This window comes from Oryctolagus cuniculus, chromosome 4 (assembly GCF_051225735.1).
Source record: "Oryctolagus cuniculus isolate XC-2025 breed Fujian yellow rabbit chromosome 4, ASM5122573v1, whole genome shotgun sequence".
NCBI lineage: Eukaryota > Metazoa > Chordata > Mammalia > Lagomorpha > Leporidae > Oryctolagus > Oryctolagus cuniculus.
This window is the reverse complement of record NC_142870.1, coordinates 79,736,731-79,752,771: the sequence shown is the minus strand read 5'-3', so window position 1 is coordinate 79,752,771 and position 16,041 is coordinate 79,736,731. Positions and strand designations below refer to the sequence as shown.

The window sequence follows — 16,041 nt, the reverse complement described above, 5'->3', positions numbered from 1 at the left end:
TGCATAAGAAATGCAGTCCTTAGCACCAAGAGTTCCTTTGGTTCCCAGACCTGCCCCACCCCTTCTCTCTAGTCTGAGCTAGAATCAGGCTGGAGCTCAGAATCGCCAGCAGGTGGCACCCTTGTGTGGCTGGAGGGGAGAGCTAGGCCCCCTCCCCTCTCCTGAGCAGAGGGGCCTTGACCGGCCAGCCCTACCTTCGAAGACTCTGAACAGTTTCATAGACAGGAAGAATCCAAACCCCTCCCCACCTGTAGGAAGAAGAAAAAGGGGCCACCCATATAGGGGGACACTTGGGGTTTTAACAGAGAATTCTGATCCAAGGAAGGGCATTGGCCTGAGAGGGGAGGTAGCAGTGTCTGCGCAGAGGCCACCGTAAACAGACGAGGGTCCCGGGCAGGCTGGCCAGGATCCACTGTCCAGACCCGGCATCTGCATCCCAGGCCAGCCTTTGTTCTCTCATGGACCAGCTACACGAGGGCATCTGCTGGATGTCCGTCTGAGCTGCCGTCCAGACAGTCTTCTTTGCTTCTTTTGAAACAAGAGCTGAGAAAATAGTGACCACAGGATGAGAGGGCCCCTGCCCTAAATCTGAATCAGGGATGGACATCACAGCTGGGACTGTGACCTCCATCCTCCTGACTCCAAGTCCACACTCAAGCCCGCACCCCTCACAGCCCCTTGATCTGCATTGATCCCCTGAATTCTTCAGGAACCGAGTCGGTGAGTGCAGCTGCCAGGTGTCTCTGATGCTACAGAACAGCCCGGCCAGAGCCCCCGTGCGGTGAGTGCCAACCGCGTGCCACACCCCCCGCCTCCCTCCTGGCCCCACAGAAGCCCCCAGGGTTTGTATCCTGCAGCCGAGGCTGCCAGAGCCAAAAGGGAGCGATTGGAAGGGGAATGAGGGAGGGAGAGCCGGAGAGCCGGGGAAAGGAGGGGGTGAAATTTTTTTTTTTTTTTTTTTGCACACACCCTTATAAGGCTACTGAAGTCATTACCGATGTAATAAACCAACTAAGCGAGCGAGAGGCCGCTCACCAATGTTCCCTTCTATAAACACAGCCTGGCCGGCCCCCCCACCCCCCCACCCTCCGCCCTCAGGGATTTGCTCTCCCCTGACGTTGCTTTCTCACCCGGCCCCTTTCCTCCTGCCTCTTTCCTTTCTCCCTTCACTGGCTGCAGGGGGAGGGAGCCTGCCAGCTGCGAGGGCCTCTGTGGTGCTGATGGTGGTGGCGGCGAGCGCCATGGGACCCTGAGGTCCTGCTGGGCAGCGAGAGGGCAAGGTTGGCCCGAGGAGGAAGACGGGGAGGACGTGAGGGGGCTGCTGAGGAGGCGCGTGGAGCCCAGGCAGCACACCGAGGAGGCGATCCGCCAGCAGGAGGTGGAGCAGCTGGACTTCCGTGAGCTGCTGGGGAAGAAGGTGAGTACCAAGACCCTGTCGGAGGAAGCCCTGAAGGAGATCCCGGCCGAGCAGATGGATTTCCGCGCCAACCTGCAGCGGCAGGTGAAGCCCAAGACTGTGTCTGAGGAGGAGAGGAAGGTGCACAGCCCCCAGCAGGTCGACTTCCGCTCCGTCCTAGCCAAGAAGGGGACTCCCAAGACCCCCGTGCCTGAGAAGGCGCCACCTCCAAAACCTGCCACTCCGGATTTTCGCTCCGTGCTGGGTAGCAAGAAGAAATTACCGGCAGAGAATGGTAGCAGCAATGCTGAGGCCTTGAATGTCAAGGCAACAGAAAGCCCCAAGCTTGTGGGCAATGCACCACTGTCAGGGTCCCTGAAACCTGTGGCCAACGCCAAGCCTGCAGAGACCCTGAAACCTGTGGCCAACACCAAACCTGCCGAGACCCTGAAACCTGTGGCCAACGCAGAGACCCTGAAACCCATGGGCAACGCCAAACCTGCCGAGAGCTCGAAACCTGTGGGCAACACCAAACCTGCCGAGACCCTGAAACCCGTGGGCAACATCAAACCTGCCGAGACCCTGAAACCCGTGGGCAACATCAAACCTGCCGAGACCTTGAAACCCGTGGGCAACACCAAGCCTACTGAGACCCTGAAACCTGTGGCCAATGCCAAGCCTGCCGAGACCCTGAAACCCGTGGGCAACACCAAGCCTGCCGAGACCCTGAAACCCATAGCCAACACCAAGCCTGCTGAGACCCTGAAACCCGTGGGCAATGCCAAGCCTGCCGAGACCCTGAAACCCGTGGGCAACGCCAAGCCTGCCGAGACCCTGAAACCCATGGGCAATGCCAAGCCTGCCGAGACCCTGAAACCCGTGGGCAACGCCAAGCCTGCCGAGACCCTGAAAGCCGTGGCCAACGCAAAGCCTGCCGAGACCCCCAAACCAGCAGGGAAAGAGGAACTCAAGAAGGAGGTCCAGAATGATGTAAACTGCAAGAGAGAGAAGGCAGGAGCTGCGGATAACGAAAAACCACCTGCGAGCCCAGGAACAGCCCCAACCTTCAAGGAGAAGCTGCAGGACGTCCGTGTGGCAGAGGGTGAGAAGCTGCTGCTCCAGTGCCAGGTGTCCTCTGAGCCCCCGGCCACCATCACCTGGACACTGAATGGGAAGACACTCAAGACCACCAAATTCGTCATCCTCTCCCAAGAAGGTAAATGAGGGTGGGTATGGGGAAGATGGGGCCCTGAACCAAGCCACTGCCAAACTTGTGGAGCCTTGGTCTTGATTGTGGTGCTGGAGGCCCATAACCTGGGTTGGTAAGCCTGGCCCTGCCCCTATCAGGGGCCTGGGGCCCATGCTCTGTGGCTGAGGATGAGGGCTGGGATTCTGGCAATGCTGTCTCGTGGCAACCCCATCTGAGGCTCCCCAAGTAGACGCGGGCCTGAGTTGATGCCCCCACAACTCCCGTGTGACAGGGGCTCTGCCTGCAAGCTGGAGAGTAGGGGCACAGAGGCTGGGGTCAGTCATGGCTCTGAGCCCCGAGTTGCCCAAACAGCAGCATGACCACTTTGGAGAAGGTGCAGCAACTGGTGGCACAGGACCGTGAGCATGGTCAACAACAACTTAGGTCCAGGGAGCCCTTGTGGGTTGGAGGGGACCTGTTGGGAAGCCAGAGGCCAGAACAGCCCCGACTGCACGCACTTACAGGCAGACGGAGTGACTTGCTTCCTAATTTGGATGAGACTTTTGTTTGCTGGTATTTCACATTCTTGGGTGGTGGGGAGAGGGGGGGGCAAATCCTGCCATCTGTGGCCTTTTGGGGTCTAGGGTTCTGAGCCAGGCCAGTTTATACCTGGAGAACAGACAGGAATGAAAGGAGTATTGTCCCTGGACCTCCTTTTGGTTTGGAGGAGACCCCCAAGCCTGGGCTGGAGCTCCGAGGCAGGCAGACAGCCCATGCTGACCCCTGGGGCTGGAAGAGCCTGTGCCTGGAGAGGGCCCTGCCTGAGCTAGGGCTGATGCTGTCGGCTGAGAGAAGGGTACAAAGAAGTTCCCCAGAGGTGACATTTACCCATGAGGAGCAGAGGCCAGAGTGGCTAGGTCCTGTTAGTTCAAGCCAGTGGAGACATCAGAGCCACTGTGCCCTGTGCTCCCTCCTTGCTACCAGGTTACCCCCTCCCTCCCTCCCTGCCTGCCTGCCTTCCTCTTCAAGACTGGAAGAAGGAGGCATTGCAGACCACGGGATCCCTCTGGGCTCAAAGCAAGGCTCCCTCTTCCCTCTGAATCTCGGACAGCAAGTCTGGAACCACTGAGAGCACTGGGTCTCAGTGCCAAGGGATAGAGGGGGTCTTGGCAGACAGAGGTTAATGTGTTGGCCTGGAGACCTTCTCATGTTGACGGCCCATGTTGGCAAGGTCCTCCGGAACTGGTCTCATCCATCCACCTGCCTCTGCCAGCTCAGCCCTCCAAGGCCCACACACGGGTCTGGGGGATCACTGTGGTAGAGCCAGATGTCCAGGAGAGTGGGTGCCACAGCCTTCCCTGCCACCCCAGGGTTCCCTGCCATCTGAAAAACAGATGGGAAACCTGACTGGGCACATGTCCTAGGTCCCCCTGTGGTGCTGTCTGGACAGGATTGGGGGGAGCACTGCTGTCCCTGAGCCATGCAGTCACAGGCCTACACATCATGAGGTCCATGGCAGCGGGGGGCAAGGCTCAAACCATGCTGGGGCCTGCATGGGTGTCAACTCGGGGCAACTGAGCAGCAGAAAGCAGATCCCGGCCCCGATTTCAGAAACGTACCCCAAGCCACTTGCCACTGGCTTCTCAAGCCCAGGGTGCCTGAGTATTAATCTGCAGGAAAAGGCTTACTCCCCACCATCCTCTCCCACAGAAACTGACCCAGAGGGAGTCATTGAGGTCCAGTGCAGAGGACTGATTCAAAGAGGGCCAGCACCAGCAGAGATGTATGGGGTGGGGGAGAGGGGGTCACGGAGCTAGTCCCAAATCCCACTTCAGAAATATGCTAGATACCAAAGAACTCATCAGTAAGCAAGAGCAGCCTGCATCTATTAAACACCCTGGCCAGCCCTGACCTCAGCATCTTACAGCGTCCATCACGTCACCCACCCAATAGCCACTGGGCATCTAACAGAGCAGTTGAGTATCTTGCCCGAGTGCACAGCTCACATGCAGCAGAGCCAGGGTGTGGGCTCAGGTGCCCAAGTTCCCATGCTGTGTCCCCTGGAGAATCCTAGGGCAGCTGAGAAGTTATCTGTCTACAGCAAATGCTAAGGGCTACTTATTATACATGTGGTCAACAGCTGTCAAGAGACTGGATGACCCTGGTGCACCCCTGGGCTGGCCAAGCTTCTAGTATTTTCCCTACAATGGAGGGAACAGATCTGTCTTACTGCAGTAGGGGGTCGCCTTGTCTTACGAGGCCCTTACACCAGCCCTGCCTTCTGTCCCTCCACCAACCACACCTCTAGGAGCCTGTGCTTTGTTGGGGAGAAGCGTCTCGTCTCATAGTGTCTTAGCACCTGCCCACCTGCATGTCCTCGAGGGCAGCAGGGTGTTTGGAGAGGTGGAGTGGGTCTTCTCCCATAGGTCTGGACAGAGGACACAGGCAGTCATGAAACCACAGGAGCCAGGTGCAGGAGGAGGTGCCGGCAGCAAGATGGGAGGGGACATGAGTGCTGGGGGCACAGGGAAGGGCTCCTGCTGAAGGAGCCCGGGCTCTCCAGGCAAGAGACAGGGCACACGGCCGGTCTCTCCAGGCAGGAGAGGGGCTGTGGCAGGAGAGGCAGGCTGTGCACAGCCCATTCTGGCTGGAGCCCACGACTTGGCCCCGACTGCACCCTCCGTCAGGCCCAGGAACAACAGGGAGTCATGCAAGACAGTGGACTAAGGAGCACTGTACACAGAACTTGACCTCTAGGAGTGTTGATGGACACCATGCCCAAAAGACACGTTCAGAGCCCTCTGCGGAGGTCAGGGAGGAAGTTTGATGATGCCCTGACTGACGCAGTAGCCATGGCTACAGGGGAATTAGCCAGCCCACAAAGCAAGGATCCAAGCAGTAGCACCTGTTGCTTGGTGGTGTGGAGGTGGCAGGGCACTGAGTGTGGTGCCTGAGGTCCCAGCACTGGTGTCATTGGAAATAAGGGAGCTGATGGCTTCGGGGGATGACGAAGGGATGGGTTGCCCTGGTCTCCCCGTCTTCGCCCCCCAGCTTCCTCCCTGCCCCATCCCCTGACGTAGGGTGCTTCTTGCCGATCGACATCCTGTCACTTCTTCTGCCATGAAGAGTCACTTCCTCCAGGCCACCTGCACAGCACATTGGTACCACTTTGGATCACGAGAGACTCTTGTTCTCTCCTCCCTCCCCGTGTGCACTGAATGCTGGGGGACACTGCCTTGGGGCTTTGGGGGGGCTTCTCTGATGTCTGATGTAGCTTCAGAGGCCTCCACAGTCCACAGGCCCCACCACTACCACCACCACCAAGCAGGAGTCCATCCACTGTGTTTAGGGCGAGGACAGCAGGGGAGAGGTGTAAGCTGTCTCTTGGGGTTGACCGTTGGTTAATTCCTGGAGGGAACACAGGTATGTGTCAGTGTCCATCCCCTGTCTGCACCCCAGAGCTACAGGGCAGATGGAGCTCAGGTGCCTCCTGTGCGTCCCAGGCTCTCAGCCCTGTGGACCCGGCTGCCAGGCTGCTCCTGAGAAGTGCCGTCACCTGCCTGCTCCACTTCCCGTCTGCAGGCCATGCTTCCCCGGCAAAACATTTTCCAGTCTGATACTGAGGCTTCGTTTTTCTGGCTGTCATCAACAGATGATTCATTCCTAACTGTCAGCAGGGCAGAATCTTGCAGAGGCTTTTCTGGAAGCCCGTGTGCATCCATCCTACAAAGCATGGGTGTCCACAGCACCTACTGTGTGCAAAGCAGCTGGCTAGGTGGTCCCTCTCATTGTGAGGGCAACTCACGGTGGACGGCTGAAACAGGAAGTCGTCTTTCCAGACTCCTTGCCAGCTTTGCAGCGCTAGGTTGCATTGATGACGAGTTCCTGACCAGACCCTAGCAGATCACCTCCAGAGTGCACTGCATTCCAGGTGCAGGGAAATAAGACCGGGATTGACGTGGTCCCTGCTCTCCCCAGCTGGTGAGGGACACAGGCCTATGTAACAGTTTGGTTAATAGGGAGCTCGGAATCCAGCCAGGGCTGTGGCCTTAAGATCGCATGGTGGAGGACGCCCGGCCTGAGGCCCACTGCTCAGCCCTGCTGGATCTGTCCACTGGGCTGGCTCAGGAAGGCCCTTCTGCCCCAGGGCAGTCTCCTCACAGAGTGTCCAGGGCTTCAGAGGAAGGCTCCCTCCATCATCCATCTCCTCCCCCCACCTCCCACACAGGGAGAGAGCCAGGATCCTCAGACCCCTCCCAGGCCCAGCTCCAGCTGAGCCACTCCATGGATTCCTGCTTCTGACCTCTCCCTTCCCCCACCCCTCCCTCTCAAAATTCCCCACCAGGCTGAAGCTTTTCAAAGAAAAAAAAAAACTGCTGGGAAACAGCTTTTCTTGTGGAGGTCAGGAATGAGCTGTCCCACAGGAAATACCGATTCCTCTTCTGGAGGGCGCGGGCCCTCCCCCAGCCCAGGCTTGTGGCCGGGGGTCCAGGAGCTGGGACTTGGAGGGGCTGCCCCTCTTATGCCTTCGCGGGGGGCGGGGGTAGGGTGGGGGTGGGTGCGTGGCACACCTGCTCCCCTGTTCTCCCAGTAGTCTCACTACTCTCTCTGCAGATTATCTCATTTTGGTTTAAGGCTGAAGGCAGCTCAGGCACAGAAACTGAAAGAAAATCAAGGATTTGAACAGGATGTTCCTTGGGGGAAGGGTATCGGCTCTCAGGACTTCAGCCATGCGCATGCGCTTGGTGACCAAGGGGGTCAAATTGGGGCCAGAGGTCAGCTCAGAGTCCTCCTGTCTACCCGGCAGGCAGCCTTCTCTGCTTCCCAGGCCTCGTGGTTCTCACTCCCAGGACACACTTCCTAAAAATCCAAATTTTGTCTCCTGGTCACGGTGGAAAGAGACTCTGACCTTGCCCCCAGGGGCTGGGTCTCTGAGGGTGCAGGAGGTTGAGGGGCCGGGTGGAAAGTAGCCAGCCTGCACTTGGTGCTTTGCTGGTCTGAGCTTTCTCCGTTGAACACAGGACCCAGGTGCCAAGGACTAAGGGCACCCTAGTGCCTTTGTTTTCTGTTCCAGTCTCACCGAGGCTCCCTGGGCAGAGCTGATGTCATCCTCCCCTGTGTTTTTGGTCCAATCTTCTTCGCATGCCTATGAGGTGGGGAGGGCGTGGGGGAGGTGCTCAGTGGGATGGCCTGCCTTCCTGTCACGCCCCCACTGCCTCCCCATGCACTCAATGGGAGGCACTCAGCTCTGCTCTCCCCCTGCCAGTGGCATGGGGGCTGTGAGGGGTGGAGTTCTGGCTCAGGCCCCCTCCTCCTCCTCCTCCTCCTCCTCCTCCTCTTCACCTCTCACCCCCACCCCCACCCCGTGACACTAGGGGCAGCCTTGGGCAGAATACCTCTGCTTGTTGGTGTGTCTGAAGGCAGGAATGGGTGACGTTGCCTTTCTGCCTGCCCTAGCAGCTAACCAAGTCCTCAGCTGACTTCTCCTCTCACCCTAAGGGAAACCCCCCAAGAAGCAGCCAGCGCAAGGGTGAGAGGGCTGGATGAGCGAATACCAGAGCCCAGGTTCCTGTGTGCACCCCTGACTGCTCTCCCCGACAGGGGGCCTGGAGAAAGGGCTATCACCACCCACACTCTGAGGTGACCGGAAGTCCTGGCACGGAAGGGACGCAGCCCCCAGCTGCCCTCGTTCAGACACAGACCTGAGAAGCCGACTCCTGAGTCTGCCCGCAGTCACCTTTTCCTCCCAGGCCCAGGGCCTCCTGCCCTCCATGACCCACCTCTTTGTGCAAAGCTCCTTTCCCAGGGGCCTGCCCGGAACCACTGCTGCAAACAGTGCTGTAAGGCCGCTGTCCCTAATGCAGGGGTGAGAACCTGGCCTGGCTCCTCTCCTCTCTCAGCGCGAGCCTGGGTCCTGTGAGCCTTCAGCTGGAGCTAGTATCTCCCTTCCTCTGAGCTGTCCAGTATGTTCCCAGCAGAGGGCTGTCCGGGTCGGGGAGGGGGGCTCCATGGTAAGGGGGCAGCTGTTGCAGACGTGGGTTCTCAGAAGGGTGCCCTGGCTTCCTGGAGGAGACAGGGTCGGTTCCTACGGGACCTGGGGCTTCTGCGCTCCCAGAGGCTCCTGTGTGACACTCACCTGAGTGTTGCAGGTGCTGGGACCCGCCCATTCACCACCTCCTCCTCTCCCCTCCAGGCTCGCTGTGCTCCGTCTCCATTGAGAAGGCGCTGCCGGAGGACAGAGGGCTGTACAAGTGTGTGGCCAAGAATGCCGCAGGCCAGGCCGAGTGCTCCTGCCACGTCACCGTGCACGGTAAGTTGCGCCCATCACTGCCACATGCACACAGGGCACCACTTCTCAGCCCTCCCTTGCAAGCTTCAGGCCACGTTCCATAACAACAAGGCGAGAACAAATGCAGCAGCTCCACCTGATGGCTCATGTGGCCTCGTCCTGCACTCCTGAGCCAGGAGGAGGGGCCGCTCGCCCTCCACGCCCAGAGCCTTCTGAGCAGGGCAGCCGGGGCAAGGGGCACGAGGCGGGGGAGAAGACACACCCACAGGAAAATGACTACAACGTGTTTTCCAAGCCACCACAGCCAGAGTGGGAGCTGGCAGGTCAGACCCAGGCTGCAGGGCTCTGGGTCCTGCGAGGAAGAGGGAGCAGAGCGGGGTCCGGGTGAGGTGAGTGGGGCTGAGTGTCTGGGCAGGAAAGGAAACAACTCTATTGCAGCAGAGGGAGGGAGGAGGCCTGCCCAGCTGAGTGGAGGGTCCGTAGGGGGCAGGGGCTTGGGACTGGACCTTCAGAAACCACCGGAGTGTAGCTGTGAGTCTTCCCTCTTTCTCCTTGTGAGGTGTGCAGAATGAGGGACCCAGGAGTAGCACAAACCTCATGATGATTCAGGCTAACACTCTCACCTCACGGGTGAGGACCCTGAGGCCATTCAGAGAGCGAAAGCATTCCACTCGCAGGCTCAGCCACAGCCTGACCCCCATCTGGGGACTCGCAACCCAAGGCCCTTTCTTTGTATTGAATTTGCCTGGAAATGTCTAGAAAGGTAGTTTTAGAAAACAAGCGTCTCGCCCTTGAAATGCCTGGTTAATAGCCATACATGACATGTCAAGAACCAGTGTCCAAATAAGGCGCCTCGGAGGACAGCTCTGCTGCTCGGGCTCCCGCGAGCCATCGCCATAGCTCTGAGGTTCCCGCCATAGCTCTGAGGTTCCCGCCGGTGTCGCTGCCGTTGCACGGGAGACGGTCTTTGTACTCCTTCTGGGTTTTATCATCGGATTTCCTGATCACAAAACCAAGGTTTACCCTACGTAATGAGTGGTGCGGAGAAGGGGGAAAGTCCTTTTTAAAACAATACACACACAATGACAGAGTTAGATTGCTGTGGCCAACAGCTAGGCTGAGAGTCACGTCCATCCGTCTCCTGTGAGTTGTGTGACTTCACTTGCCACCCGGCTGTGAGTCTGATGGTCAGAGGTGCCGGTCAGCTGCGAGGGGGGCTGGGGACATGTGTTGAGGCTTTGTGCAAGCTGCTACTGTTGCTTCCCCTGGTGTGGGGGTATCCTCACCCACCGCCCATGTCAGGGTCCTACTCCTTTCTTATGGGTGTCGCCTTGAAACAGAATAGCGTTCCTGGGAACTTGACCCTGGGAGCCTATTTCTGACAGCCCCATTGCCTCTCTGGGACTCACGCTGATTCCCACTGGTCTGCAAGGAAGCCGGCTACTGCTGAGGTCATCTGCTGTTGGAACCTCAGCCCTTCGGGCCCTGTTGTCAGGGCGGGCATGCCATTCATTCTCCTTATCTGGGGAGTGTCAGCACCTTTCCCAGATTGTTTACAAGATGAAAGTTCCTCTTCCCCTCCGGAAGATGTCTGGGAGCTGTCCTTTCTTAAGGTTTGGGGACTTCATTCCGCAGCTTGCCGGACTATGTCCACACAGAAGTCTGCTGGAAGAGCCTCCTGCCCTCCCCTTGATCCCTCAAAGGCAGGGTGTGGCCTCTGGCTTTTAGAACAGGAGCCGCTGAGATAACAGGACTGACTCTGGGATAATTGGGTTTGGTTTGGTTTTCAGAGAGAAAAAGGGCAGCCCCTGCACCCCCTCCCTCTGCAGGGCTGTCTGTGAGACGGGTTAGTGCCCTGGTACGCCTGTGGGCTTCTAGCCACATTTAGTAAGCCATGAAGGAGTGGGGTCTCCCGCTACATTCCAGCACCTGGCTGCCTCCTTTCAGCTGGTGCTCCCCTCTGTCCCCTCATCCCTTCAGTTCTCCCAGCCAGTCGACTCCCTAGGCATAATATCCCAGTGGGTCCCAGCATCCTTAGAAATAGGAGGCAAATCTCGGGGTGTACGTGGTTTGGAGCACCTTTCCAAAGAGAGAGGGCCAGAGTTTTCCAGCAGATTCTCATGAATCAAAGTACAGTGAAGACACACCTGTCCCAGGGAGTCATCACGGCTGAACTTCCAAGTCCAGCCATTGTGTGGGCTCCTCCCACCTTGCTCCACCCGCAGCTGCCAGCCCGACCTCAGGATGGGACTGGTCCTGCTTCCCTCCCAGGGGGCAGCGAGGTCCGTCTCCACTGGGTGTGAGGACCACAGCTGGCGCTGACCTCCGGCTGGCTTCCCCCTACCACGCTGAGGGCCTGCCCTGCCCCCGAAAGTCTCACACACTGTCACTCAGCCTGTACCCACACCATGACGAGCATGCGTCTGTGGCTGTGTTGCCCTTAGAGAATGAAGAAGAGGGAGGTGCCTTGATTGTGCAGCACGTCTGGCTATTCCTTCGTGACAGTTGGGGCTTTCCCTAAGAAAAGGGGTATCCTGTGCCCCTCCCTCCAAGGGGCACTTGTGCCACACAGAGGGGAGCTGAGGTCACCTCTGGGTTAGGACTTGCCAGGCAACTGAGCCTGGAGGAAGAAAGACTGGACCTTCTGAGCCAGCATGGCAGTCACGGCTCTGCACTTTGCATTTTTCGTCTGTGCTGCAGCGGGCAGGGTGTCTTGCTCTGTGAGCAAACCAAGGCTCAGCAGAGGTCAGCAGCCTTTCCAGGTCACACAGTTTACAACAGGGCCCGCATTGCAGCCCCACCCGACGTGGTGAGTTACAACCTGAATCACCCGGCAAGCCTCAGGTGTGCCTGATGCATAGCCCACGCCCTTCTGCAACCTGGTGTGGCCTCCTCTGGCAGGACCGTCTCCAGGAGAGTCCTTCTGGACATCAGACTGATCCCTTTCCTCCCACTCAGCCCCAGATGAGAGGTGAGGAAAAGAAGCCCTTCTCAGGCCGAATCCTAAGACAGGCGTCAGAGGGCACCTGGACCCCCTTGCTGAGCCCAGCACCCCCGGCCGAGGCACCCAGCCTTTGCTGTCCATGAGACAGGGCTTCCTGACCATGGAGGGTCATGCGTGTGTATGTAGGAGAGGGGGCTTTCCAGGGGCACCCATGCCATCATTCATTCATTCATTCAACAAATCTCTGTGTGCCTACTCTGTGCCAGGCACTGCTCTAGGGGCTGGTGTTAAAAGCAGTAAACGACAGGAAAAGTCTCTGCTCTCAGGATGCAGCATTCTAATGGGGGTGAGGTGATGGTGCAGGTGGAAGACGTGTCAGGGTCCTGGTAGCCTCACCTGTGGCCAACAGGGGACCCCAGTGGGACAGGGAATGCCATGTTCAGAGAGGGTGTTTGCCGAGGCCTCTTGAGGAGGGGATGTTTGAGCAGAGACCTGAAGGGATGAGAGAAGAGGTAGCAGTGAGTGCACAGTCCTGAGCTGATACCCGGGATGGTGCATGTGGCCTGCCAGGAAGGAGCAGTGGGCCTGGCCATGAGGCTGAGGGTTGCAAGGCCATGTGTTCAGAGTGTGATGGGACCACTGGGACATGTGTGAAGGCTCACGTTTGTGTGTGTGGTGACCAGAGCCAGGATAGGTAAAGGAAGAGCAGAGACCTCAATGAGAAGTTACTGGGGCAGCCAAGGCGGGAGCCATGGCAGCTCAGATGAGACAGGGGAGACAGGAAATGATAAGATTCATGGTGCATTTTGGTGGGGAGCTGACAGGACTTGCTGATGAACTGGATCTGGAGAGAGAGAGGAAAGTCGAAGGGGATGACTAGTCTTTGTGGGGGGGTGAAGGTCAGTGGTAACGCCCCCCACTGGAGTCGGAATGCATGGGCTGGATGAGTTTTGCTCATGTGTGGTTTAAGATGCCCAGGGGACACGTGCCACATAGGCAGGCCAGTCTGTAAGTCTGCAGCGGAGGAGGGAGGTCAGAGTTGGCGGCAGGAATGGATGGGATTGAGCGAGGCCCTCAGTGGGTGTGGAAGGAGGTGGGGCAGGGGAGAGAGGCGGGGTCCAACGTGAAGAGGGAGGAGGCTGGGAGGCATTGGAGGGGGAGGGGTGTCCCGAAGCCAAACGCTGAGAATTTCAAGAAGACAGGGCGATGGTCAAATGCTGCTGCCATGTCAGACCTGGACACCAGCCTCGGGGTTTGGCACTGGGAGGTCACTGGTGACCTTGACACGACAGTTTCTGGGCAGCAGCCCTAACGTTTGAGGCATACAGAGATGGAGTCACCCACTCCCGCCAAGGAGGTGCCACCCAAGCAGCTGGGTAGGAATCTACATCCAGGCTTTGGCTCCTGACCACCCTGGTCCACTGCCGCTGTGGCCATCAGGCACTTCTGATGGCCCCTGAGCTGACTTGGACCCACCTTTCCTTTGCGGCCTCATCCCTGCCGAGTGCCTAAATCCGTTCCCACTTCCACACTTACTCCTTCAGTCATCACAGGCAGCTGATGAGTGCTAGGTGGAACTACACTCCTGTTTGTGCACATGGTGTGGTTCAACCTGACGCAAGCATGCAAATGATGCAAGTGTAGCACATGCATGAATGCGTGCCAGCGAGGGTCAGCTGCTGTTTTTCAGCTCGCTCTCCCTTCTGCTGAGGTGTCGTGATCCCAAGCTTCCTACTGTGGAAGAGCAGGCTGAGAAAAGTGCAGGAGCTTGCCCAGGGACTCACAGCCACTGAACAGCAAAGCCAGAAAGGGGCTTCCTGATGAGAACTCTCTCAGGCTGGCATGCAGCCTGTTCCCAGGCAGAGAGAGAGAGAGGCAAGGGGGAGTGAGCCATCTCAGGGAGAGGCTGGAGCCCAGGCCCTCTCCCCTGCCCTCTCCTGGGAAGCCCCCAGAAGCCTCCCAAGACTGCATTCTTCTCCCCAGGGTCGGGGCTCAGGGAACCAACCTCACAGGGAAGACAGAAGACTCGGGGGCCCTGAGTCCAGAGCTAGCCCAGGAGTGGAAGGGGCGAGGCATTGTCCATATAAGGAGAAGTTCTCTCTGCGGAGGCCCCCCACTTCCCCACACCTCCGGCCTGCCCTCCATGTCTCTTTGGGGGCACAACCAGACCAGCAGGGGACTCTAGCCCAGGGGCCCAGATCTAGAAATGGAGTTCAGTTTCATCACAGAATGATTAAAATAGACAGAAAACACAAGCTGCCCTTAAACTTTTATTACTATTATTTTTATCCCCCGGGCAGCCGGGTGAGCAAAAAGCTGGTTTTGATTAGTGCACGGCCCTTCCAGCCCATTCCTCGCTGTGGTTCTCACGGCGGTCTCGTGGCTCACATCCCCGGCCAGGCCCCATGGTGCATGCCCAAGCCCCCACTGTGCTGGCACTCCAGGAGGGGAGGCCAGGGCCCCCCCGCCCCCGGCCCCGTGGGCAGTGGGCCTGGTTTGAAAGGAAACTTGAGCCACTTTCCTCCTGGCCAGATGGAAAGATAAGATTCAAGGGAATGACTTTGAGGTGGTGCACTCCCACGCCCCTGCCCGCGGGTGAAAACCTGCACCCCAGGGACTGCTCTGAAGCTGCAGGGGCTGCTCAGGGGCCTTCCTGAAGCTGGAGAACTCTCAGGGCCCCGCAGAGGGAGGCGAAGGTGCATGGCTCACAGGAAGAGCCAGTTCACCCATGATGAGCGTTCCAAGCCCTCTGAAACCCCAGCGCTCCCACTCTCGGCTTAGGCCTTGGAGCTCTGTGGGGTAGAGAGAGTAAGAGCCTTGTCCATGGCCTGGACATGGGCACAGGGACCCAGGGTAGTACCGGGATTGGCCTGAGTTCCGGAGGTTGCCAAGGGTGACCCAAAACTGGCTCTCGCCTCTGCCAGGCCCCACCATGGCTGTGCTTGGAAGGCAGCCCAGCACAACGCCATGGGCAGAGAAGGACTCTCTTTGCTCACTGTCCTTTCAGGAACCCAGGAAAAGCAGGCTCTCGGCCTTCACTCGCTAGTGCCCATTTGCCCATCAATTTACAAAGCAGAACAGCCTGCTCCTCCTGGTGCTTCCTCCTCTGTGCGCTGGAGCCCACTGGGAGAAGGCAGGACTCTGCACAACCCTGCCCTGCACCCTCCTCCTGTACCAGACGTTTCTGGGTGCCCTTTTCTGTAAATTGTCGCTAATGACTGTCACAGTGCTGGTGCTGAAGGAGAGGAAGAAGGGAGGGCCTGGGACCAGGAAGGCTGAGGCTGGCCCCACGTCCCTGCCGCATGGCACCCTGGTACCCAGATATCCGAGGAGAGGCACTGCCAGGTTTTTCTGGCTCTTGGAATAGTCCCTGAGGCCTCCTCCTGAGTGCCCCCCATTATCTATACACACCTGCGTGCACACACACACACACACAAACACAGCTTGAGGAGAGACTGCCATTGGCCACATGTTAGAGACATATGTGGACCTCCTGGGTGATGTTGCTGCCTGGGTCCCAACCCAAACCAATTAAACCAGGGCCTGAGTACAGGTGCTTCTAAACATGTGGCCAAAGCTGAGAGCCACTGAGCTGACAGGTAGGTCCGGAGGACTTGCCTGTGGCTGAGAATGACCACGGTCCCTCCCTGTCCACGTGGAACTGGCGCCCAGTGGCAGCTCCAGAAGCAAGGACACCTGAGTCACCTCTGGGGCTCCTGTGCTCCTACCAGGGTGACAGGAGGCAGCAGACACCCCAGGGCTGCTTGAGAGGCTCTCTTCCAGCTTTGAGCCGCCTCCGATCCCTGCCCTCACTGCTGGGTCCTGCCCGAAAACCCCTGTAATCACAACTACGGTTGTGTGTCTGCAGGGGGGATGGCCCGGCTGCCCCTGGCCTGCACCGTGCCCGTCTGATGGCGACTGGGCAGGCGCTGGGTGGGGAAGGAGGCCCAATGAGCCTTTAGACCTCAGCGAGGACCCTGTGTGGAGGGTTTCATAGGGGCAGAGCAGGCGAGGGACCCGCATGCCACCTGGAAGAAGAAATGCATGCGGATGCCTCCAGCCCCTCCACTCTGTGCTCCCTGGGCCCACGCCCTCACAGGCCCAGGAGCCAGGGCTAGGCAAGATCGGCCAGGACTGCCCCATCCTGGCAGTTGGGCAGTGAGGGGGCCCTGCCTCCCCAGCCAAGCCACAGGAATGTGCTGAAGCCTCCACTGGAAAGTCCC

General features: G+C 58.6%; 1 protein-coding gene across 7 annotated transcripts in view; it reads left to right on the top strand.

The window, feature by feature from the left end:
• Nucleotides 1-16,041, top strand: part of MYLK (myosin light chain kinase) — a 214,543-nt gene that overhangs the window by 129,267 nt on the left and 69,235 nt on the right. For all 7 annotated transcript variants that reach the window (XM_089331824.1, XM_089331821.1, XM_089331823.1 and 4 more), the window contains 3 exons: nt 710-781; nt 1,180-2,612; nt 8,779-8,895. In XM_089331824.1, coding sequence (XP_089187950.1) covers nt 710-781; nt 1,180-2,612; nt 8,779-8,895 — 1,622 coding nt within the window. The remainder of the gene's footprint in view (nt 1-709; nt 782-1,179; nt 2,613-8,778; nt 8,896-16,041) is intronic.